This window comes from Notamacropus eugenii, chromosome 5 (assembly GCF_028372415.1).
Source record: "Notamacropus eugenii isolate mMacEug1 chromosome 5, mMacEug1.pri_v2, whole genome shotgun sequence".
In the NCBI taxonomy this organism is placed as follows: domain Eukaryota; kingdom Metazoa; phylum Chordata; class Mammalia; order Diprotodontia; family Macropodidae; genus Notamacropus; species Notamacropus eugenii.
In genome coordinates, this window is record NC_092876.1 from 54,906,166 (window position 1) to 54,931,939 (window position 25,774).

At 45.8% G+C, this 25,774-nt stretch overlaps 2 protein-coding genes across 3 annotated transcripts in view; one reads left to right on the forward strand and one right to left on the reverse strand.

Annotated features, from left to right (window-relative positions):
* CASP9 (caspase 9) overlaps nucleotides 1-12,437 on the reverse strand; it is a 33,129-nt gene extending 20,692 nt beyond the window's left edge. Inside the window, exons 1-3 of the mRNA XM_072608960.1 lie at nucleotides 12,191-12,437; nucleotides 7,469-7,682; nucleotides 5,010-5,099 (exon numbers count right to left, since the gene is read on the reverse strand). Of these exons, the coding sequence (XP_072465061.1) occupies nucleotides 5,010-5,099; nucleotides 7,469-7,682; nucleotides 12,191-12,322 (436 nt within the window). The 5' untranslated portion in view covers nucleotides 12,323-12,437. The remainder of the gene's footprint in view (nucleotides 1-5,009; nucleotides 5,100-7,468; nucleotides 7,683-12,190) is intronic.
* Nucleotides 12,438-12,456: 19 nt separating this feature from the next.
* On the forward strand, nucleotides 12,457-20,070 carry LOC140504246 (V-type proton ATPase subunit S1-like). Of its 2 annotated transcripts, none has more exons than XM_072608959.1 (3): nucleotides 12,457-12,970; nucleotides 13,294-13,410; nucleotides 16,553-20,070. In XM_072608959.1, the coding sequence occupies exon 3, from the start codon at nucleotides 16,752-16,754 to the stop codon at nucleotides 18,177-18,179; it is 1,428 nt and encodes a 475-aa protein (XP_072465060.1). In that variant the 5' UTR covers nucleotides 12,457-12,970; nucleotides 13,294-13,410; nucleotides 16,553-16,751; the 3' UTR covers nucleotides 18,180-20,070. The 2 variants fall into 2 exon arrangements, with proteins under 2 accessions (XP_072465060.1, XP_072465059.1); XM_072608958.1 differs by having other exon boundaries at nucleotides 16,633-20,070.
* Nucleotides 20,071-25,774: the final 5,704 nt, after the last annotated feature.

Here is a 25,774-nt window from a genome sequence, read left to right on the forward strand (position 1 = left end):
CCTGCATTTGTAACCCGGACCCTGAAATAAAGCTCAACCCCTGTTTGACTCTGGAACGTCCTTTCTCTCATACGTTTATCCGGTTTGGCCAACCGAAGACCTCGGAGGTGAGGTAGGAAAGACTCGGGTAGCCCAATACAGGCCTCTAGGCTTGGCAGGTCACCAGGATGTATCTCTACACATACATCTGCCCTTCTTTCAGGGCCTTGGATAGTTCTAGCAACAAAATGACCATGGCATAATTAACAAGGGAACAGAGTCTACCTTTCTCCTGGTAGGAGATAAAGAAATATATAAGTCAACAAGAATTTATTAAGCTGGGCACAGTGCCAGGCCCTGGGGGTACAAATGCAAAGAATGAAACAAGCCCTGTTCCTAAGCAGCTTACAAACTAAGACCTCAGCTGTGTTCTGAAATATTAAGAAATAATATTATGCCAGAGTCCGGGAAGGCCTTGGTCTCACTTGGATCAAAGACCTAATCAGTCTTCCTTAAAATGATTTATTCAGTTCCAGAAAAGAAAGTGGATTATCTAAAACTAAGAGACTGAATGCAGAAAAAACCCTAAAATATTTCAATGAAAGCAACATATTACAAGAGACTGAATGCAGAAACAAATCTGAGAGTCCAGCTGTCTTCTATTAAGCCAGACATTAAAGAGGCTTATAAAACCACAGAAAACAATATACTCACCACGCTAATTTTTTTCTCATTTCTCATTAAAAATGTATTTATGATAACATGCAATGAGTATTTTTTGTTATTTTTAACTGAATTGATATGCAAATATTTGTTTTAATTTTTAATATGGTAAATATCGATAGATCAAACTCATATCAAAATCTCTTTGGGTGGTGGTCTTCAGTAATTTTTAAGAGGATAAAAAGGTCCTAAGACCAAAAGTTTGATAACCTCTGGTTTATTCCAATTAAAAGAAGAATCTCTTTGTTCACCTTTGACCCAATTGAAAGGCCCATAGTTAAAAAGAGTCTCAGGAAGATATTTCTCTAAAGGGTATGCCAACTTTAATATTATTATGACTTTGTTTAAATTCATCTTAAAAATGCACAAACAAAGCTAATGCAACCAAGATTAGAAGGGAATCATGGAGCTGGGAAACAATTTTCATAGCCAGTGTCTCTGATAAAGCCCTCATTCCTAATATATAGAGAGCTGAGTCAAATCTCTAAGAACACAAGTCATTCCCCAATTGATAAATGGTCAAAGGATATGAACAGGCAGTTTTTGGATAAAGAAATTAAAGCTATCTATAGTCATACAAAAAAATGCTCTAAATCGCAGTTGATTAGAGAAATACAAACTAAAACAACTCTCAGGTACCACATCATACCTATCAAACTGACTAACATGACAAAACAGGAAAATGATAAATGTTGGATAGGATATGGGAAAATTGGAACACTGATGCATTGTTGGTGGAGTTGTAAATTGATCCAATCATTCAGGAGAGCAATTTGGAACTATGCCCAAAGGGGTATAAACTGTGCATACCCTTTGATCCAACAATACCACTATTAGATCTGTATCCCAAAGAGATCATAAAAAAGGGAAAAGGAGCCACATGTACAAAAATATTTATAGCAGCTGTTTTTGGCAAAGAATTGGAAATTGAGGGGATGTCCATCAATTGGGGAATGGCTAAATAAATTACATTATACGAATGTAATGGAATACCATTGTTCCATAAGAACTGGTGAGCAGGTAGACTTCAGCAAAACCTGGAAAGACTTACATGAACTGATGCTGAGTGAAATGAGCAGAACCAGGAGAACATTGCACATAGTAACAGCAACATTTCTAGATGACCAACTTTATTAGACTTAACTCTTCTGAGCAACACAATAATCTAAGATAATTCCAAAAGACTCATGATGGAAAATGCTGTCCACATCCAGAGAAAGAACTATGGAATCTGAATGCAGATCAAAGCATATTATTTTCCCCTTTTTTATTGTTGAGTTTTTTGTGTTTTCTTTCTTATGTTTTTTCCCTTTGGTTCTGATTCTTCTTTATAACATGACTAATGTGGGGGCGGAGCCAAGATGGCGGAGTAGAAAGACGCACATATACATAGCTCTGAACCCACAACCCACAGAACGGCTAGAGGGGACCAACTCACGGTGAATTCTGCACCCAGAGTCCATGGAATATTGGAATGAGGGAGATTTCTGTTCCGGAGAGACCTGCAAACCTCTCGCAGGGGGTCCTTCGCGCTGCAGACTGGGCGCCGGGACTGGGAGCAGAGGGCAGCCCTGCAGCGGCCGCGACACCATGAGGAAAAGATCCGAGCAGGCTACGGGGACGGGATCTCCAGCGGCGGCACAAGCCCCTCCACCCACAGGTGACGGGGGTCCGTGAGAGAGTCTCTTTGGCGGGTCGAGAGGGGAGTGGGGTGCCCCCATGGCTCGGGGCCCCCCCGGGAGATAGAAGCTGAGAGGCGGCTGCAGACAGGGGCTCCCCAAGCGGGCGGGAGCCTGAATCCATTGTGAAAAGTCTGTGCATAAACCCCCTGAGGGAACTGAGCCTGAGAGGCGGCCCTGCCCCGACCTGACTACCTGAACTTAATTCTCACACTGAATAGCAGCCCTGCCCCCGCCAAAAGCCCTAAGGCGGGAAGCAGCATTTGAATCTCAGTCCCCAAACGCTGGCTGGGAGGACCAGGAGGCGAGGTGGGTGTGAGGAAAATATTCAGAGGTCAAGTCACTGGCTGGGGAGAATGCCCAGAAAAGGGAAAAGAAATAAAACTATTGAAGGCTACTTTCTTGGAGAACAGACATTTCCTCCCTTCCTTTCTGATGAGGAAGAACAATGCTTACAATCAGGCAAAGACACAGAAATCAAGGACTCTGTGTCCCAGCCCACCCAATGGGCTCAGGCCATGGAAGAGCTCAAAAAGAATTTTGAAAATCAAGTTAGAGAGGTGGAGGAAAAACTGGGAAGAGAAATGAGAAACATGAAGCTAAAGCATGAAAAGCAGATCAGCTCCCTGCTAAAGGAGAACCAAAAAAATGTTGAAGAAATTAACACCTTGAAAACTAGCCTAACTCAATTGGCAAAAGAGGTTCAAAAAGCCAATGAGGAGAAGAATGCTTTCAAAAGCAGAATTAGCCAAATGGAAAAGGAGATTCAAAAGCTCACTGAAGAAAATAGTTCTTTCAAAACTAGAATGGCACAGATGGACGCTAAGGACTTTGTGAGAAAGACAGATATCACAGAACATAGCGAGAAGATTGGAAAAATGGAAGATAAGGTGAAATATCTTATTGGAAAAACAACTGACCTGGAAAATAGATTCAGGAGAGACAATGTAAAAATTCTGGGACTACCTGAAAACCATGATCAAAAGAAGAGCCTAGACATCATCTTCCATGAAATTATCAAGGAAAACTGCCCTGAGATTCTAGAACCAGAGGGCAAAATAAATATTCAAGGAATCCACAGAACACCGCATGAAAGAGATCCAAAAAGAGAAACTCCTAGGAACATTGTGGCCAAATTCCAGAATTCCCAGGTGAAAGAGAAAATATTGCAAGCAGCTAGAAAGAAACAATTCAAGTATTGTGGAAATACAATCAGGATAACACAAGATCTAGCACCCTCTACATTAAGGGACCGAAGGGAATGGAATAGGATATTCCAGAAGTCAAAGGAACTAGGACTAAAACCAAGAATCACCTACCCAGCAAAACTGAGTATAATACTTCAGGAGAAAAAATGGTCTTTCAATGAAATAGAGGATTTTCAAATTTTCTTGATGAAAAGACCAGAGCTGAAAAGAAAATTTGACTTTCAAACACAAGAATGAAGAGAACCATGAAAAGGTGAACAGCAAAGAGAAGTCATAAGGGACTTACTAAAATTGAACTGTTTACATTCCTACATGGAAAGACAATATTTGTAACTCTTGAAACATTTCAGTATCTGGGTACTGGGTGGGAGTACACACACACACATGCACACACGCACACATACATAGAGACAGAGTGCACAGAGTGAATTGAAGAGGATGGGATCATATCTTAAAAAAAAAAATGAAATCAAGCAGTGAGAGAGAAATATTGGGAAGAGAAAGGGAGAAATTGAATGGGGCAAATTATCTCTCATAAAAGAGGCAAGCAAAAGACTTATTAGTGGAGGAATAAAGAGGAGAGGTGAGAGAAAAACATGAAGTCTACTCTCATACATTCCACTAAAGGAAAGAATAAAATGCACACTCATTTTGATAGGAAAACCTATCTCACAATATAACATGACTAATGTGGAAATATATATGACCATACATGTATAGCCTATATCAGATTGCATGCCATCTTGGGGAGGGGGGCAGTAAAGGTAGGGGGGGGAAATTTAGAACTCAAAATCTTATAAAAACAAATGCTGAAAACTAAAAATAAATAAATACATTTTTAAAAAATAAAAATAAATTCATCTAAAACAGCTGAGCTTAAATTATATACCTTTGTTTCACTCCCCCACAGAATGTTGTCTTCTGTTTTAGGATTATAAAATGTAAGAGGTAATTGCTTGAGTGATCAAGAATTATAGTTAGCAGGGCCACTGCCTATAGGCATCACTCTCCAAGGAGGAATGCTGATTCATTAATAAATTATCTCTAACCAACTTTGGATAAAATGAAGGGTACAGAGTTTTTCTTCCACAGAAGTGACCAAGTGAGGATAAGAGGCTAACTCCCAGGTTCCCTCAGGAAATGCCAGGAAAGTGAAGAAGGCTGTTAATTGTGCTTGTTTCCTCAATTACAAGAAAGGCTCAGTGAGGGAGGGTAGGAAAAATACATCCATAAACTGATGCAAAAACAAAAGCCAATTTTAGAAGAAATTAAAGGAGGAGGTCAGGAACCATGTCATCTGTTGGAAAAGATTTTCATCCAGAATAACAAACTTTTGATGCTTAAAAAAAAAACCAAAACATGAATTCTAATGACACAGGGAAGTTATACTGAGCACACAGCAGAACTGAGCCATGCATACCTTGCGCTACACCCAAGCATGATGCCCCTGGGTCTTCTTTCTTGCTCGTTTGGGAGACTGGGACCAGTGGTTTCATGGGAAGTTTCACATCTGGAAGAGAAGCATTTCATTCATTTCTGAAGAAAGACTTATTTTTGAGATACAAGGTTTCACAGACAATCTATTTCCCTCCTATTCTTTGCATATTGAAATGTTCATTTTTGTTGATGTTTGTTAATTTCAAAACAAAGGTGGGGGGGAGAATTCAATTTTAAAATAACATACACCTATGTCCCACCCCTACCCCTGAGCATCACTGGACTAAGACAACCGCTCTGGTACATCAAAGGATAAAGGATCATAAGAAAAGGGCTAGAAGGTACCTCAGGGGCCATCAACCACCTTGTTTTACAAATGACAAAACTGAGACCAGTGAGGCCAGATTTGCTAAAATCACTGCCTGTTTAAAAACTAACTTCCTAAACATGTTTCACCAGGATTGTAGCAAAACAAGAATAAAAGTACTGAATAGTCATACAGGATAATAATATCCTAAGGACCCTAATCTGGTGAGGGTCAGATGAGAGGGGCTGAAACCCTGGTCCTTAGATGCAAGAGTCAGTGTGTTCTAGACTGAAATCAATGATCTGTTAGGTTATCCATCAGGAACCAGAAAAATAAATGAATGAATGAATGGATAAAGTGGATAGGAGATAGAAAGTGAGAAGGGGAAAGGGAGAATGAAGCAGAGGATGCAAGGATGATGCAAGATGAAAGGATTAGACCAAAGGATCTCTAAAGTCCCCACCCCTGGACTCCCAAGTTCTAAATCTTGTACTGCCATGAAAACCTGTCATCATTTCAAACCAAGTCTTGAGAGCTTACACAAAAGGAGAGGTAAAATGTGAGAGAAAAGGAAAAAAAGAAAACCATCAACTTAAACTCCTGGGTTCTAATTCTGACAGGGCAGATTTCTTTGTTCTAAGTGAGATCAATTATATTCAGATGACAGATCCCTTGTCTATCTCTTATAGCCAAGAATACGCTGTTATCTCCAAGGAGGATATTATTCTTTTTGTATAACCACCTGTATTTTATAAATAGCCATCTTTCTTTACTTGGTTTCACACAATTTTACTTTAAACAGTGTTTAGCTTATGAATGCTACCCTAAGAATCTGGAGGAGACTCTTACATCTTGCTTGAGGTAGATTACTGCCTACCATGCAATCTGCCCCAGTTAAATAAAATAAGCTACATTGACCCCTTAATGCTGACTCCAGCCTCAAGAACCCAAATGGATCAGTGATGACGGTGCTGAGTCCCTAAAATTTTCACTGCAGTTGCAAGGATACTAGCCAACAAGCCCACAAGCATATAGTAAGTGCTTCCTCTGCGCTAAGACCCAGTGCTAAGATACTACCCTAAATCTTTAAGGATGCTGAGGGTATTGGATGGCCAAGTGAATGAATGAGGTTTAGACTGAAGACTTAAGGTAAGACTTAAGAGAGACACAACAGCTGTCTTCAAGGTGCTAAAGAGTTGCCATATGGATGAGGGAATAGGCTTGCTCTAATCTAGAGTTTTTCCATAATGAGAGTTGTCCTAAAGTAGAATGGACTGCCTTAAAAGGTAGAAGGTTCTTGCTGAGGATCTTTGAGCAAAGAGCGGATGACCACTTGGCAGGTAACTGTAGAAGGCATTCTTAGAAAGCTGGAGCACGTGATCTGTAAGATGCCTTCCTACTATGAAGGGGAATAAGCATATATACGGTACCTACTGTATGGTGTTCATTGCTTTACAATAATTATCTCATTGGATCCTCACAATAGCCCTGGGAGATAGATGTTCTTATTATCCCTATTTCACTGAGGCAAACAGAGGTCAGGTGACTTACCCAGGGTCATACAACTATTTAAACTCAAGGACTTCCTGACTCCAGATCCAGCACTGCATCTATTAACAACACCTAGCTGCCTGAGATTCTATGGGACTATGAACTTCATACAATATGGATGAGACAGGTCAAACTAGTTGACTTCGGAAGTTCCTACCAATTTTCAACATTTATGATTCTACAGATTTGGTAAAATCACTGCATGTTTAAAAACTAACTTCCTAAACAAGTTTCACCAGGATGGTAGCCTAACAAGAATAAAAGGATTGAATAGCCATACAGTTATCCTAATCATTCTCTCTAGAACCCCCCAAGATCAAGGGTATAAGCTATGTTGAATTCCGATTAAGCTTGCAATGGGTTGTACAAACATTACTTCATTTGATCCACCCCAATAACTGAAGGAGATAATCTGTTAATTGCCATTAACAGATAAGAAAACCGAGGGTCACCAAGGTTAAGTGACTACCCAGGGACATACAGTTACTTGAACTCAGGATTTCCTGACTCCAGGTCCAGAGATCTGTGCACTATGGCACCCTCTTCTATTCAGTAGGTATACTAGCCCATCTTTCAATACTTACAAGTACTACTTGGTTCCCCAGATCTGACTATTTCAATTGGTTTGATGTCAATGGGGTCCAATTGCTGGGTCGAATTACTTTCACGGAGGAGGGTTGCTAGAGCCTGTTGGCCAGTATCCTCTAGGCAAGAGATGAATATGGGAAGGGCACGCCTCCCTCGTGTCTGAAGATCTGTGACCAATTGCCTAGCCTGGTCTCTCCGAGTACCAGCTCTCTATTTGGAAAAATGAATAGAAAGAAGATATATCATTCAATAACATGGTGAATTCCACCTTTTCTCCCTTTCCCAACTTGCCAGAACTATGTAAACTGCACTCATTTAAAAAAAACAAAACATTTAATAATATTTTATTTTTCCCGAGTTAGACGGAAAAACAAATTCTAACTTTTTTTTAAAGTTTTGAGTTCTAAATTCTATCTTTCCTTCCCTTCCCTTCCCTTTCCCCTCCCTGAAATGGTAAGAAATTTGACATAAATTACACATAGACAACCATGTAAAACATTTCCATATTAATCATTTTGTGCAATAAAACTCAAATAAAACAAAAGAATGAAAGAAAGTGAAAAAATAGCATGGCTCAGTCAGTATTTAGACAATATCAGTTCTTTCTCTGGAGGCAGATAGCATTTTTCATGAGTCCTTTGGGACTGCCTTGGATCACTGCATTATCACAGTTGTTCACCGTACAATAATACTGCTGTTACTGTATACAATGTTCTCCTGGTTCTGCTCACTTCACTTTGCATCAGTTCACGTATGTCTTTCTAGGTCTTTCTGAAATCACCCTGCTCGTCATTCTTATAGCACAATAGTATTCCGTTATAATCATATACCACAACTTGTTCAGTCATTCCCCAATGGATGGGCATCTCCTTGACTTTCAATTCTTAGCCCCTACAAAAAGAGCTACTATAAATATTTTTGTACAAATAAGTTATTTTCCCTTGTTTTTTTTTTTAATCTCTTTGGGATATCAACCTAACAGTGGTATTGCTGGGTAAAAGAGTCTGCACATTTTTATAGCCCTTTAGGCATAGTTCCAAATTGCTCTCTAGCATGGCTGGATCAGTTCACAACTCCACCAACAGAACTGCACCGATTTTTTAAAAAGTATTATTTATAGGTAGGCAAAAGATAATGAAGAGTTTTCAAAAGAAGAGGGAAGGAACAAGTATTTATTGTACAGGTCCCAGGTACAAATAATATCTTATTTAATGCTCCAAACAATCCTGGCAGGTAGACAATATATGAACCCCATTTTATAGTTGAGAAAAATGAGACAGACAGAGAGAGGTTAGATGATCTGTCCTGGGTCACACAGCTAACACATATCTGAGGTCAAATTTGAACTCAGGTCTTCCTGAGTCAACTCACTGCAAACTCTCAACATTCTCAACAATGTTAAAAATGGCCCAATTCCTAATGTGGAAATATATGTTTAATATGATTATACATGTACAGCCTATATCAGATTGCATGCTGTCTTGGGGAGGGGAGAGATGAAGGAAAATTTGGAACTCAAAATCTTATAAGTGAATGACGAAAACTAAAAATAAATTTTTTTTAAAAAGGTTAAAAAATGAAAAAAAAACAAAAAAATAAATTTTAAAAAATGGTTCAATTCACTAATAATGAGATTTCTCTTATTAAATTAATATAAATTAAAACAACTCTGAGGCTTGACCTCACCTTCATCAATCTGGCAAAGATAACAAGGCATTTACCACTTAATGGTAAATGCTGAAGAAGCTGTGGAACAACAGGTACCCTAATGCACTGTCAGTGGAATTATAAATAGGCCCAACCACACTGGAAAACAATTTGGAATTATGCAAAAAAGGTCACTAAATACACACACTCTTTGAACAGGTCTATTTCCCAAGGAAGTCAAGATAGAGGGAATGGTAGCACATACACAAAAATTATTCCTAACAGCACTTTTATATTGTCAGAGAACAAGAAGGAAAATGAGTGCCCGGCAATTGGGGACCAGCTTAAGAAATTGTGAATGTAATAGAACACTATTATGCCATGGGATGTGGTGAATTTGAAGGAATTCATAGACTCAGAAAGACTTGGATGAGCAAAGTAAGGAGAATAATTTACAAAATAAACACAATAAAAGAAAACCCTGAAAAATTTCAAAAGTTCGGTTGTGACCTCAGAGGACTTGAGCGTTAGTACATGCCTCTTGGTGACAAGTTAGACATGAGGAGGTAAGAAAGAATGAGGAATGCAGGATATGAGCCTGGGGAACTGGGCTCCAACCAGTTCAACATCAGAGAAAGAAACTGAGGCTCAAAGAAATTAAATTCCTTTCCAGTTTTCACATGGCTAGTGTCAGAGGCAGGAATGAACCTAGGTCTCTCCTGATTCCAAAAGGAAGCTGGTAGTGATATAGCTCGGTATAGTAGAAAGGACACTCATATTCAGAGTTTGAACCCTAGCTGTGTCCCTTCCCAGTCTCTGGGCCTCAGTTTCCCCCTCTCTAAAATAAGTTATACTGGATGATTTCAAAGGTCCCTTTCAGCTCCAAATCTTGGAATCTCCCACCATATGGTGTCTCTTCATGACAAATATGAAACATTGTAGTCCAGGGGTTTTGGGGAACTCCAAAATGTGAGGGAAAAGGGCACATGTCTGCCTCAAAAGAATTCGACCACTCAAGTCTTCTTTCAGTCCAAGAAGTCTATTAAAACACCAATTGGGATGGATGAGATTCCCACTGGGTCTGCCACATTTGTGAAGTCAATACAAGAGAGCCAGATTTTAAGAATCTAAGCAATTTAATGGAGGCAAGATCAACACTTTTATACAGAAAGACTGTGGGAATATCTGACATGTCAAGTAGCCTGCGGTGGTCTGGAGGTTAACAGATAAAGGGGGTCCAGATGGGATTAAAGCATGGGCCAGAAGCAGATAAAGAGAGCCACAGTGAAAGGGCAGGTGAAAGGATTATTGACTAAGAGGTGCCCAAATGCCAGGCCCCAACTCCAGGGCCTTTTAGGGATCTATCATTAGTGCCTCATTAACAGCACCCAAAGAGCATGGGGATATTAATCACTTTAGGAAAACACATATGAAGAGTTAATTTACTGGTTAGTGTTAGAGCAACATTTTTTGGAGGAAAAAAATTGTTTTTGAATGTTAGGCCTGCATTTGGTTGATTTTTCATATACATGCCCACAGTCACAATAAAGGTACAATAAACCTTGAACTGAGTCCCAGTTTTAACATTCCAGCCCTCTAAACAGGAAATCACTCAATTTCTCTAGGCCTCAGTTTATTTATCTGTTAAATGATGGGGTTGGTCTCTAAGTTCAGCTCTCTATCTTAGGATAATAAGTGTCCTTCTTCACCTCTCTAAGTCTTTTTCCTCATCCATAAAATGGGAAGGACAACATTTGCACTATCCGCTCCATACATCTCTATGGAGAGCACCTTAAAGTACCATTAGTCATTTGGGGCACAGGAAGTCTCAGTCCCAGTAGGAGAGGAAAAGGGGAAGTGAGATGACACAGAAAAGGAGCACCATAAATGTGAGGTATCTATTCTAGGCTCTGGAGATCTGGGATGGACAGAGCTGGAGGGAAGGCAGTGTGACACAATGGTCTGGGAGGACTGTGCTCCCTCAGAAAGATCACCTCCCCTCCCCAAACTGCTCTTTATACAGTTAAACTAGATCAGTGCTTCTTAAAGTCTAGAGGTCCCAGAGAGGCTTTCAGGGGTCCTATGAGATCAAAACTCATTTTATAATTATACTAAGATGTTTTCATTTCTAATACGCACATAAACAAAAGCTCTCAATGGAATCTGACAGTTTTTAAGAGTGTAAAGGGGTCCTCAGATCAAAAAGTTTGAGAACCACAAGACTAGATGATAGCTAAGGGCCCTCCCAGCCCTGACATCCTGTGTTCTAAGGGCCCTCCCAGCCCTGACATCCTGTGTTCTAAGGGCCCTCCCAGCCCTGACGTCCTGTGTTCTAAGGGCCCTCCCAGCCCTGACGTCCTGGGTTCTAAGGGCCCTCCCAGCTCTGATAATCTAGGTTCTAAAGTACTTTTTAACTGACATTCTAGATTCTAAATTCCCCCGAATTCTGTTCCAACACTTCAGGTTCCAGGATACCTTCCTGATCTCAATTTTCCAACATCCCCTGTTCCAGGCTCCCTCCCAGCTCAGCTCTGTGCTCCAACATCCCCTGTTCCAGGCTCCCTCCCAGCTCAGCTCTGTGCTCCAACATCCCCTGTTCCAGGCTCCCTCCCAGCTCAGCTCTGTGCTCCAACATCCCCTGTTCCAGGCTCCCTCCCAGCTCAGCTCTGTGCTCCAACATCCCCTGTTCCAGGCTCCCTCCCAGCTCAGCTCTGTGCTCCAACATCCCCTGTTGCAGCCTCCCTCCCAGCTCAGTTCTATGCTCCAACTTCCCCTGTTCCAGGCTCCCTCCCAGCTCAGTTCTGGGCTCCAACATCCCCTGTTCCAGGCTCCCTCCCAGCTCAGTTCTGGGCTCCAACATCCCCTGTTCCAGGCTCCCTCCCAGCTCAGTTCTGGGCTCCAACATCCCCTGTTCCAGGCTCCCTCCCAGCTCAGTTCTGGGCTCCAACATCCCCTGTTCCAGGCTCCCTCCCAGCTCAGCTCTGGGCTCCAACATCCCCTGTTCCAGGCTCCCTCCCAGCTCCACTGCTCCCTAGGGGCGTCTAGGGAGGACAGCCAAAGCTCCTGCCCACCTGGATGTCCTCGATCATGTCGCGAGTGAACAGCTCCCGGGCCAGTATCAGCTCCCAGAGCGGCTCCACCTGCAGCTCCCTGACCAGGCGCAGGCGGTTCCTCTGCAGGAGCTCCCGGTGAGCCTCCTCCATGGTCCGAGTCAGGAGTAGCCGGGCTGAGGGGATCCGTCCGCTGACCCCCGGGGCCAACCCGCCTGCTTCCGGGTCTGGCCCCGCCTAGGGGGCGTCTACACAGCCTGCTCCTCCCCTAGCGTTCGCTGGTCCTCGGCTCTCCTTTGCAGTATTTTGGGCGGTCCACCTCTTTTCTCATTCTATGTTCCACCGCCCAGCCACCCACCTCCTCCTCTAGATTTCTTCTACCCTTCCATTCTTCTTTCCCTTTACTTCCCCTCCGCTCCCCTTACACTTTCCTCTCTTTTACTGCCCCTCCTCTTCCCCTCCGTCCCCTTATTCTGTCCTCCCTTTTTCTTCTCCTTTTACCCCCTCCTACTCTCCTTTTTCCTCTCCCCCATTTTAAAAACTTTTCCATCCCTCCCCCCACCCGTCTCTTTGTCTCTCTTTGCCTCTATGTGTGTGTGTGTATGTGTCTCTCTCTCTCTGTCTCTCTCTCTCTCTCCCTCTCCACCTCCCCCTGTCTCTTCCCCCCTCCCGCTGTCCCTTGCCCCCTCCCCCTGTCCCTCCTTCCCTTCCTCCCTCCCATTTAGGCTTTTCCACACTCTCAGGGTTCTGGCCACAGTTAAAAGTGTGAGGAGCTTCCCTTCCTCCTCCGTTAGTCACCAGGTTTGTGACTTACTTACTTCTTGTGGGGCTAACGCAAACTCTTACTTCTTCCTTGGAAAGTCGCTAATCTGCCCCGAGGTCTGTTTACACTTTCCTCTTCTTCCAAAATGCCCCCGAGTCACCCAGAGTTGACTCGTGGCTATTTTGCTGCATTCTCTCTTTTCTATCTTGTCTCTAGGATGTCAGAAACATCCTGTGGTGTATTTAACCCTATAACCACACTTGCAGAGCCTTTCCCCATCTAGACCAACAACCACCCACCACCTGTGACACTAAGGACCTATCCTTTTCACTGTCCTAAATCCTCTCCTCTCATTTCATAGGTATCCATCAATCAACACAAAATTATTACGCCCTTACTACGAGCCAAGTGCTGTGCTCATCCATGGAGATACAAAGAAAAGCAGAAAGAGCCTGGTCCTCCATGAGGGAAACAACCGGTAAATAAAGAGCATCACAAAAGATAGGTGTAGAATGCTCTAGCAGCTGGGGGGAGCAGGAAAGGCCTTCTGCAGAAGGCTGACCCTGAGCAGAGGAGGAAGTGAGAAGGAATGAGGCGTGTCCTGGGTGGGCAACTAGAAGAAGGTCAGTATGGCTGTACTATAGAGCTCGTGGAGGGGAGCGGAATGTTAGGAGGAAAAGCAGGTTGGGGCCAGGATGTGAAGTGCTTTAAATGTTCAATGAAGGATGTTGTATTTGCAATTGAAACCACTCTCTTCACAGTTTCCAGGAATCTCTTCATTGCTAAATTTAACGACCTTTTCTCAGTCTTCATCATTCTTGACTTCTCTGCAGGCTTTGACATTGTCGATCACCCTTTGTGGAAGTCCTTTTCTCCTGGTTTTCCTCCTACCTGTCAGCAGCCTCCTCCCTCTCCTTTGCCGATGTTCACCCAGGTCACTCCTACCTTGGGAGCCTTGGGTGACCTCTAAGGCTCAGTCCTGTTTCTCTTCTGTCTTTTCCTCTCTTCTCCTCTCCTGTCTCTAAACTATATTCCCTCTATCCCATTTCACTTGATCTCATCAGCTGCCAGGGATTCAATTATCTCTGTGTCTCAGATCTATTTGTCCAGTCTTAATATGTAGTCTTTCATCTCCAAATGCCTATTGAATACCATGAATTAACTGTCCCATAGTCATCTTAAATTTAAAACATGTCCAAAAGTGAACTCATTATCTTTCCCTGCAAAACCCTTCTTTCTTCCTGACTTTACTATTACTGTGCATCCTTCCAGTCACTCAGGCTCACAATCTGGATGTCATACTGGATTCCTCACTCTCATCTTCCCATATCCAACCTGTTGCCAGGTCCTATGATTCTACCTTCCCAACATCCCTCCTATACACTCTCTTCTGTCTTTTGACACTGCCACCCACTGGTGCAGACACCCTTACCTCATTACTGGGCTACTGTGGAGCCAGCTGTTTGGTCTCCGTACCTCAAGTCTCCCCACCCCAGTGTAATCTCCACTCAGTTGTCAAACTGATTTTCCTAAAGAGCAAGTCTCAGCATGTCACCACCACCCTCCCCCCCATTCAGTAAACTTCAGGGGCTTCCTATCACCTGCAGGATCAAATATAAAATCATCTGTTTGACCCTCAAAGCCTTTCATAACCTGGTCCCCTTCCACCTTTCAAGTCTTCTTGCTCCTTACTCCTCTAGCCCCTACTCTTGAATTCAATGGTTCTGGCCTCCTTAGGAGACATTCCATCTCCTAATTGGACATTTTCACTTCTGTCCCTGTGTCTGCAACGCTTTCCTTTCTCATCTCTGCCTCATGGCTTTCCTTGCTTGTCCGGCCTGATTGCCGTGGGCTGCCCGGGTCCTTCTTACCTATACTCAGGTCTTCAGTGGCCAGCCAGATAAACGAATGAGAGAAGAGACCACCGGAGGCAAACAGGGGTGTAGGCTTTATTCTGGATACAAGCTACATGTCAGCATGCAGGGTTAGTGCTCCCCACAGAAGCCCCCTTCTCCCTCCCAAGGAGCAAGGAAGAACACCAACAACAACCTCTCAGGCTTTCCTGTCCCCATTTAAGCTCTCCCCCTGCTAGTTCACTCGTGGACACTGTGCATGCTCTCAGCCCCTTAGCTAATTAACAACAGGTGTGCTCAGACCACAGACCAATCTCAAGGGTGGGATGCTCTCCCCAGCAAGTTTCCACTGAGAAGAGGTGGAAAATGAGATAGCTCATGTCTCGCTCCTCAATTCCCAGCTGTTCCCTGGGGAGCCTCATGAGAGCTTAGCAATTTCAAGAAGCCCTCACCTTTACCTGCCCGAGACCATTCACATGAGAACTGAGCTCACCCCAACACTCGCTTCCTTCAAGTCCCAGCTAAAATCTCACCTCATACAAGATCCCCTTTAATACTGCTGTCTCCCCTCAGTTATTTGTCTCCAATTCATCCTGTATGTATCTTGTTTGCACATGGTTGTTTCCATGTTGTCTTCCCCATTAGACTGAATTTGTTGTTATTGGGGAGGGAGGGAAGTTGGGAAGGTGAATAGGTAGGAGACCCTTTCTTTGTATTCTCTATTATATGCCTGGTACATAATAGGCACTTAATAAATGTTGGTTGATCCAGGATAACACCAATAGAAAAAATCAAAGGGAAGATTTGAACCCAGAGCTATACTGAAGCTAAGCCCAACTAGGTATTTATTAAGAGAAGCTGTCTTTATTAAGGCATAGAAGTGTCCTGATGACATCAGTGAAGAGGAACATTCTGGATTCTTGAAAAATTAAATGATTATTTATGATCATTGTGATCCCCTCTAAAGATTTGGATGCCACTTCTTTATACCTATCTCTTCATTGATTCCTGTTGTAAATAATTATGATATAATACTTATATTCTATATCAAGGCAGCTAGAAGCTTGTAGTCAGGTGGCTGTGTGACCCTGGGCAAATCACTTAATCTGTCTGTCTTTCTCATTTTCCTTATCTGTAAGATGGCGGCAGTAATACCTGCCTCCCAGGCTCATGTAAGCTTCAAATGAGATAACATGCAGTGCAGTTTGCAAATCTTAAAGAGCTATAGAAATGCTGCTATTTTTATCATGGGAGAATAAGTACAAACCAGATCCATATTATATTATATAATTATAATAAACTGTAACAACCTATTTCCAGTTTTTACTGGGAAAGGTAACAGATATTTTGATATCATCTGATGCTTGTAATGACTATTCCTAGGATTTTGTCCTTCACTTGCCTCCTTTTCATTGTCAAACAATGTCCCGCGGAGGGGCGGCGCTGTGCTCTTAGAGCTCTTAGTGTGGAGTCAGAGAACCCTGTATTTGGACAACCCTGGGCAAATCACCTCTCTCTTTGAGCCTCAGTTTCCTCAGATGGATAGGAAGGGGGGAGAAATTACAAACTTGAAATGACTAAATGAAAACACATCCCTAACAATCAAAGACCACACACACACGCACACCCCCCCATACCCCCCCCCCCCCCCCCACACACACACACACACACGCTGGGGCCATTCAGTGCCGGAGGATCTGCGGGAAGACCAGCTGCCCCCTCTTTCTGCTGCTCTCCCACCCTTCCCTTCTCCCTCCCTCCCTCCAGCTTTGCCTCGCCGGCTCCCCCTCATCTCGAGGGCTGCGCTGGGAGTCTAGGCAGCGCAGCCACGCCCTCCTCTGCTACAGGACCCAGTTCTGCCAATATCATCTGTGCTGCGGTAGGCTGTGGAGGCTGCGCACTGTGCGGGGACTGCGGTAACAACGGCGGCAGCGGCGGCGGCCAGAAGCTTGCAGATGCCGAGAGAATGAGCCGGACGGCGGTGCTGAGGCAGCCGCGAGGCAGCCCCGGGCGCCGGCGGGTCAGGTTCCTCCGGGGGCTGCTGCTGCTACAGTTGCTGCTTCTGGCACGGCGCTCGGAAGCCTCGGATCCTCAGGTACCCCTGTTGCTGTGGTCCACTTCCCCGGGTTTGCAGCCCTCCGTGGAAAACCCTTATGAAGGCCACATCTACGCCCGTCCTGAACTTTACACCTGCCTGGACCCCATCTTGGAGAAGGGCCCGCACACTGTACTGCTGATCCTGCAGGAAAAGCTGAGGCTGGAGGACTTCACTGCTTTTGGTGAGGTGCTTGGCGACACGCCGGAGAGCCCCTTCCCCAACCTGCAGGAGGTCCTGGAAAAGGCCCCCTCCTCCTTGGTGCTGCCAGCGGTAGGCTGGTCTGCAGCTGCCACCTTGACCTCTTATCTGACCCAGAAGTTGGGTACCGGACCTCTCCATGTGGACCAGGCATCCCTAAGAGAACTGAAGCTGAACATCACCCACCCTCTACTGCTGCTGGTGTACATCCCCTCTGCTGCCAGCACGGACTTGGGGGCTCACAAGGAAGCCCTTGCTGGCCAAGATAAGATCCTTGGGCAGGTGCTGAGCAGGCTCCAGGCAGAAGGAAAACCCTACACAGCGTTGCTCACTGCTCTTCGGCCTTCCAGGACAGCCAGAGATTTGTCATTTGTGTCCAGGGGACTGGGGCAGCAGCTCCTGGGGGAGAGCCAAGAGTATAAAGCCCAGCCAACCTGGCCAGCAGCCCTACCACCAGTAAGCTACAGTGACACGGAGCCACGAATCCTGTTTTGGGCCAGACACTTCTCGGTGAGCTATGACAGCCAGACTCAAGATCTCACATCCCTCACCTTCGGGGCCCCAGAGCTCAATTTAACTGGCTCCAGCTGGAACGACTCCACTGCCCAGCTCGTGATGACCTACAACAACCTCTTCGGTCCCTTCTTGAGGCTGAGGTTCAGTATGATCAATCACTTCTACCCAGGGTCACACCGGAGCTGGTTCACCATGGAGGGGCTCGAAATCAAGACCCACAACTCGACTGCCTTCTTCAGTTCTGTGCAGGTCATTGCGCCCAGCACCTACTCCTATCACTGCCAGTATGTAAGCAGTGACCCCACCAAATGGGGCCTTCTGATGCCTCACGATCTTCGCTCCCCCTGGAGTGTAACTCTCCAGGATTTCCAGATCCAGGCCTTCAACCTGTCTGGTGGCAGCTTCTCAGGGGCCAGCGACTGTGCAGCCTTCTTCTCCCCTGCGATCTGGATGGGGCTGGTCTCTTCTCTCTTCATGCTCTTCTGTATTACCTTTGGGGTCCATATAATCTTTAAGCTCAAATCCCTGAACCGTTTTGATGAATACAAAGGGGACCCCCTCTTTGAGCCCCTTATGGACTGATGCTGTGAAAAGATTGTAGGTCTAGTTGTGTGTCTATTTTCCTTGTCCCCTTGTCCTGAAGGCCTGAAAGGAGCCTCTGCTTTCACTTTGTTATTCCTTAGTATCCAGGGTTGCCCATGTGTGTTATCCTCCCTAACTCCTTACCTCTCCCATCTAATTTAGCAAGAATTTATGAGGTGCTTCCTCTGTGCTCGGTGCTGGGGACCTGAAAGCAAAAATGAGGGAGACTGCTTTCGAAGAGTGAAAGACGCTTGTTGCCTGCCCATTTGGGGAGTACCTGTAAACAGGGTTCATAGATCTAGAGCTGAGAAGGATCTTACAGACCATCCAATCCGACTCCCTCTTTTCACAGGGAAGGAAACAGAGACCCAAAGGAATTAAGTGGTATCCTAGTGACAGAGAGAAATGGGGTGGGAACCCATGACTTCTGACTCCAAATTACAAATTTTTCCACTGCACCATTTTGGCATCTATCTGCCTTCCCTTCCCAACCACTGCCCATAACAAATATTCCCCCACTGGAAATCTGGGAGGGCAAAGAAAAAGGTTGAAGAGAGCTTGGCTCTGAGTCTTGGGAATACCTTAATGTAATGAATCCTTGCTGGTGTGGAGAAGGGAAACACCAATGAATATCCTCTTCCAATCCCCACAACCAAATCTCGGTCCAATAAGGACTATTTTATCAGTATATAAAGAGAAACTCCTCATTTAGGGGGTGGGGGTTGGAGGAGACACCAAAGCTTTTCCCTCCATGCAATTCCTTTTCCCTCCATGCTAGCTGCCTGCTCTTAGACATTTCTTCCAATTGCCCCCTTTTCTCCCATCAGGAGATAATGGGTTTCCCTTTCCTTGAAGATTGATAACCAAAGGCTAGATTACCACTTGTTGGCTACAGTGTCAAGGGGATGATTGTTCAGGATATAGATTTAAACAGATGATATCTCTTCTAACTCTAAGATCCTATGATACCATCAAGAAAGGTTATACAGGGGCAAATATTGTCTGCTTGCATGTGAGAGATTTGTGGGCCTGCTTCTAGCCATATGAGACTCATGAATGAGGACCTTGCATGATAGATGGCTTCTTTCCGTAGGATCTGCATTTAATCTTGTATGGAATGATTTATATATTTGGTCTCCAATAAGGATTAATATTCCCCTCCTCCCACCCACCCTAGCACTTAGTATAGTGGCTGATAAATTGGGAGGGTTTAATAAATGCTTTTTCATTAAATAAAGATTCCTCTTCTTCTCTGCTGAGCCATAAGAGCTCAGGAGACTGAGGTAGACACAAAGGGCTTTCTTCCTTCCTGGTTGCAAATCACATAGAGTGGTTCCAGCTGGGTCCCCAGTGTTGGGTGAGAGAAGGGGAAAATGCCCTTTCTCTCACCTGGCCCCCATGCAGTCACGACTTGGCTGCCCTTATGTTTGGTGTTTGTTCTTACTTAACCTTTGGTGAGTGATTATCCATCCCCTGGTGCATGTGTCCAGGACTTGTGAATTCCCAAAGTCTGAAGACTACTAGAGGCATGGGAGTGTGGCTGTTAATTTTTTCACAAAGCAAGCATGGTTCATCACCTGGGAAGCTTCTGCATCAGACAGTTTTATGGGCAAAGATAAGAGGTCTGGTCGAATCCTGGCACTTGTTACCAACCAAAGGAGGGCTAGGAATGGTTGGGAAGTGTGGGATTCTGCAAAGACACTGGTACATCGGTGTAGCACAAAATACTTTCTGTTCTGCTGAAACTTAAATGTTGGCCTCTTAATGTAGGGCAATCAGTTATGACATAAGTGGTGTCATTGCTTTTAAACCTGTTCTGTGACTATGTGCTGACTCTTTCATGTTCAACAATTCTTTCCGAATAGAAATAAACGATGTATTTCATACCTGATCATTGTTTTTTACATCGAGTGTCATCGTTTACTCGCTCCCTCATCTTGGTGAATTGGCAAGCCATAAACTGAAGGGTGCCCCGGTAAAGGGGGGGGGCGTGTTGAGGATTGGGAGGGGGACGGCATCGTCTATGAATCGGAGAAGGAACCCCGAGAATGCCATATCCAACAACGACTAGGGAGAAGACTGGGGAATAGGCATTACGTCACCCCCAAGTTTAGGAGGGGAGAAAAAAGTGAGAAGTCCCGCCTCTTCGTGACGTCACGGGGCGGGGCATTCCCTACAAGGGCCGCAGATCCTCAGGCTCCTCTGAATATCCGCGCTCACGTTCCCTCCAGCGGTCCTACCAGGTCCGGGGCGTGGGGAAGTTGTGGCGGGGGGGGAGGGGGGGGGGGTGCTGTTGCTAGGCAGAAAACACGTCTTCAAAGGAACCCTGACCCAGCATGCCCCGCGGCCGCCGCTCCTCGCTAGGAAGCACCGCCCCCTCTACCTCCCGACCCGGGGATTCTTGGGAAAGGCCGCAGTACCGCGCCTTGTCCATGGCGACGGCGCTTGGAGAGGGCAGTGGGAGGGGCAGAGCGCGTGCGTGCCCAGCCTCTCCCTGAAGGGGTGGAGGACGGCGGCTGGCGAGGCTCAGCGGAGCTCTCGGCTCGGGAGGCTGGGGGGACGAGGAGGGCGTCGGCCCTTTAAGGAGTCACGTGCCTCTCGGAGGCGGGCCTCGCCTCTTTGTCTCCCTGCTGCGCTTAGTTCTGCGGCGGTGACGGGGCAGACCGCACGGACGTCTCCTGCTCTCCCGCTCGGCCGCCCGGGGCGCTGCGATGCCCTGCCTCTGCCCTTGGCGGCGGCCGGGCGGAGAGGACCTCTGCTCTGCTCCGGGGTGAGGAAGGACGGGCCTCCGGGCGGACGCAGGGCGGGGAGGCAGACCCTGGGCCTGGGCCATACGCCGCCCCCAGGGAGGTTACTGCCAGCGGGGGGCAGGGGTGCGGGGACCGAGGGCGAGCGACTGCGCGAGAAACTGAGGCCCGGTCCTGGGAGGGGCACCTCCGAGCTCTTTCTGCGCCCCCAGTCCCGACGCGTCCTTGGACTTCCCCAGGGCGGGCGTACTCTCCCCTGGGCCCGAGGCCTCCGGGAAGCCTTCCTGGATAGAGGGCCTGGATAGAGCCCGCTGGGCTGGCTGCCCACGGCCGGGGCCGCCCGGCCGCCTCCTCCCCGGGGCCCGGGGCTTCAGGGCTCGGGGCTGGGGGAGGGGCGGTTGTCGTCAGTTTCTATTGAAACTGACGCGCTTGGCGCCCCGCTGGCACCTTAGCTTTTCTTCCCTCCTCACGGCCTCCGTGGGGGGGAGCCCTGGGCACAGTGCCACAGGCAACGTGGGCACTGGGACCCACAAAAATGCAGAGAGCCGCCTTGTTCTGCATTCGAGCTGCGTCACTAGCAGCAAGCCAGGCCTCCTTCTTAGGCCTCGGTGCTCCTTTAAACGCCCAGCTGTGTCCTGTGTCTCTGCCTCCCTCCCTCCTGCCATGCAGGGCTGTGACACGACTACCTTAGTGCAAGGGAGAAGTGGCAGAGTTATCCGGCCTCTTGTATTCCTTCTGCCTTCTTGAGCCCGTAGCTAGCACCAGCAGAAGAGAAGGAATGCAGTCTGCATCCAGCCATAGCGGATTTCAAAGCCAGTTCTCCTTGGTCTCAGAAATCCCCCTCTGTTCTCTGGACGGGTTTGTCTGCTCCCCCTCCAGATGTCCAGAATTGCCATCTGTGACTCCCTGAGGTTGTATGGGGGTTTGTTTCCCATTCCACATTTTATTAGTCTGAGAAACGTAAGAAAAATCTACATTTTCATATGGTCTAATATGACACCATGACTGCCCTTAAAACACACCATTTGGGGATCTTTTTGCCCTTTTTCTTCTCCCTGTAAAGCCATATCCATGGATGGACACCCAGGTATGAATAGACAGGACCGCTGACTTTATAATCAGAGAATGAATTCTATAAATCAATTCATGGGGGATGTTGGGCTAATGTCACTTCTTCCAGTTGATGTGTTTTCTTACCTTACTCCCCAACATTTTGAGAAGACAATAAAAAATGAAAACCATTATTTATATGTATGGTCACTCTAAAGAATTCCATTCCATTTTCCCCATCCAGGAAATTTTTAAAGAAGAAAACATGCTTCCTTCTGTCCTTTTAAGTTCAATAATTTTCTTACCAGAGGTAGATAGTATGTTTCATCTTGCATTTTGTGGAATGTTTTTTGGAATTGTGATTGTTCATTGTGCTACTTAGTAATACTGCTTTTAAAAGTTCATGTTCTATACAGTACTGTTGTTATTCTATAAATTATTTTCCTGGTTCTCATTTCATCATTCTGTATTACTTCATTCAAGTATTCCCAAGTTTTCTTTGTAACCATTCCCTTCATCATTTCTTTCAGCACAGTACTATTCACAATGACATTCATGTAACATAACTTATTCAGTCATCCCCAAAATGACAAGCATCTCCTTATTGTTCACTTCTCTGCCACCAAAAATGGACTACTATAATTACTTTTTAAAAGGATCTTTTTCCTTCTTTTTTGATTTTTGAGATTGTGGATATCAGAGGAACAATTCTGGGTCAAATGCGGTGCTGCCTTTCAAAATTTTTTAGCCATATTTCCAAATGTTTTGCCAAATAATTGACCAAATTCACCAGCCCACCAATCCTCACAGTCTCCAGCATTCTTAGATTCCCTTTTCTATAATCCTGCCAATCTCATGAAAAGTGATACTGCAGAGTTCCTTTCATTCTCATTTTTCTAAGTATTAGTGATTTACAGCATTTTTCCCATACGGTTAATAATGGATTGGCTTTCTTCCACTAAAATTTATCTATTTTTGTACGTTAGCTATTTCTCAATGGGAGCATGGTGCTTATTCTTGGAAATTTGACTCATTTTTCTATATATTATAGACATAATGCCTTTAACAAGAAAACTTGAAGCTAAATTAATTATTTCACAATTTCCTGAGTTTCTCGAAGAATCCATGCTGAAAACACTGGCAGTTTTTGTTGTTGCATCTGGTTTTTCAGTTGTGTCCATCTCTTCATGCCCTTTCAGGGTTTTCTTAGCAAAGATTTTGAAGTGGGTTACCCTTTCCTTCTCCAGGTCATCTTACATATGAGGAAGCTGAGACAAACGTGATGACGTGATTGACCCAGGATTACACAGCTGGAGTATCTGAGGCTGCATTTGAACTCAGGTCTTCCTGATTCCAGGTTTCCGTCTGCTGCCCCACACTGCCTGTATATGAGCAAAACTATATTTCAAAGTGTACTATCATATAAAACACTGCTTGTTGGAGTTAAAGATGCAACGTCAGGTTAAATTGGGAGAAAAAGAAGGTCAAGTTTCTATGGTCCACTGTCCTCCCCACAACAATCTTGCCTCCCCACATTCTCCTGTTTCCTAATGAAAGGGTCTTCCACTGCCATGCCCCCCTGCTTATATGTGGTTGCATCCTTCCAGGCTGCAACTGAAATAAGGAAGTGGATCTCTGTGGGCACTCCCTAAACTGAATGAGAAGGGAGGGTTTGCCAGTCTGGGACACACTTTACTATAAATAGGAGTTATTTCTTGCCAGAAAGGTGATTGGAAGGAAGCTGTAAAGGAGAAACCTGGGGACCTCATAGGTCTGCCAAGGAGTCTGGAATTCCCATGTATTTGTGCTTCCTATACCATTTAGCGCTGGTCCTTCCCTGCCCCCATGAGAGGGAGGGAGGGCACTTTAAAGGTGACCTTTGTGAAGCTCAGGAAACTGAAGAGCCTTGGGCCAGGCCCAGTGAGGTAGAAGGGGCAGGTGTTCAAGCCAGGTCCTCCCTCTTACTCCTGCCATGGTTCATTGACTTCATGGTCACACCTGTAGGTAGGTGATGGGCTGCATGTTGGTCAAGAGAATTTGCTCTGACAAGAGAAGACTTGGGGTGTGGCAAACTGTGAAAACATTTGGGGAGTATCCTGTGTGGTGTTAGGAAAACAAAGGGGAGCTCTGAGATCCTCAGCACTGGTGAAGCCTGACACTGGCCTTGTGTGAAGTCTTTGCTGACTTAATTCTGACATTTCTTTACAGGACCTCCAGTGTGGGGAGTCCAAGTCCTGGGAAGGCCAGCACCAGGAGAGTGACAGGTGGTGATGTTCTCCAGGCCTAGGGAAACCTGGAGAACCTTTGGAGAGGCCACATCTGTACCACAGGTTTGAGAAGAGCCCACAGACTCAGCTACCCTTCCTGCAGGACAAGCTGAGCCTTGATTATTTCTCTACCTATGGCTGGCTCTTTGACAACAAGGGCCTCCCCAAAATGGAGGGTGCTAAAGGGTGCTTGGTGGAGCCTGCTGGGGGCTGATCTACAGCTGCCCCCTTGACCACTTAGCTGCAGCAGAAGTGGGGAGCCAGCCCTCACCATGTGGACCAGACCACCCTGGGCTAGGAGCTAAGGCTGAACACCCCTCACTTTTCCAGTTGCTGAGGAGGAGCCAGCCCATGTTGAGGTACCCTCCCCTATCCACCCAATAATGACACAGACATCCCTGGAGCACAGAAACCCAGCTCCAGTCAGAAAAAATAGCCTCTGCAGCCAGTCATTACTGGGAACTTCCAGGGTGTCTCCTATCTGGAGAGCTGGAGGAGTAGCTGCTGGGACAGGCCCTACCATCCTGACCATCACTACCACCACAAGTGATATTCAGTGCCCTGGAGCTGGGCACATCCAGTTCCAGCCAGGTGTTTCCTGTGACTAGAACAAGCAGAGAAGAGGCCTGCCTGTCCCCTCCTCTGTGGAGTTCCCAAACTCCTTCTGACTGTCTCCAGCTGGAGTGTCTCCCTCGGAGCCCAGAGCCCTTCCTTAGCCCCTTCCTGAAATTCCATCCCTTTGCCTTCTTATAACAAGGATGAAGCTGAGGTGAGTCCACAGTGATTGGGCTCCAGATCCAGAGGGTCAGCTCCTTCCCTGCCTCTGTGTAAGAGCCAGGAGCACACAAAAGACTGCCCCCCAGAAGCTTCCCAATGGTCCTTCTCTCTTTGCTGTATGCCTCCCTAAATGTCCAGGCTCAGGCCTTCAGAGTATCAGCTGGAGAAATCTCCTGTAGCAGTGACCCAGATGCCCCTGCCAGCTCCCCTTCACTCCCTCTGTCTACAAAGGGAAAGGCCTCAATTTGAAGAGGACATGACCACCAGAGGTCCCCAGGGCTTGCTGCTGTTGGACTTGTTTGTAAAAGATGCCTATCTTATTAGGCCCAAAAGGAATATCCTTGAGGAAAGGAAGAAGGCAGTGGCTGATATCTGGGTGGGTCAGAAGCAGCAGCTAGTTGAGGTCTATATGTGAAACTTGGGGCATTTACCCTGGTGTTTGCCAGTTGCAAGGTTTTGTTGTTTTGTGACTGGAGGGTGGGGGTGTCCAAGCAGCAGTAATGGAATGGAATGGATTCCAGGGGCTGTCACCGTGACAGGAAGGAAAGAGCAAAGGACCAGCAATAGGAAGGGGCTGGGGGAGAGAGCTATTAGTGACATGACCCTGAGATGGATCCCCAACTACCTTCCCATGTCTTCCTTTCCTTCCTTTGTGTGTCTTATTACAACCTGACACAAGAAAAGTCACATCAAGCATAGTGGTCCTCAGAAACATGCATCAGCCTCTGTCATGGGATGCCTGCTCCTGAAAGAG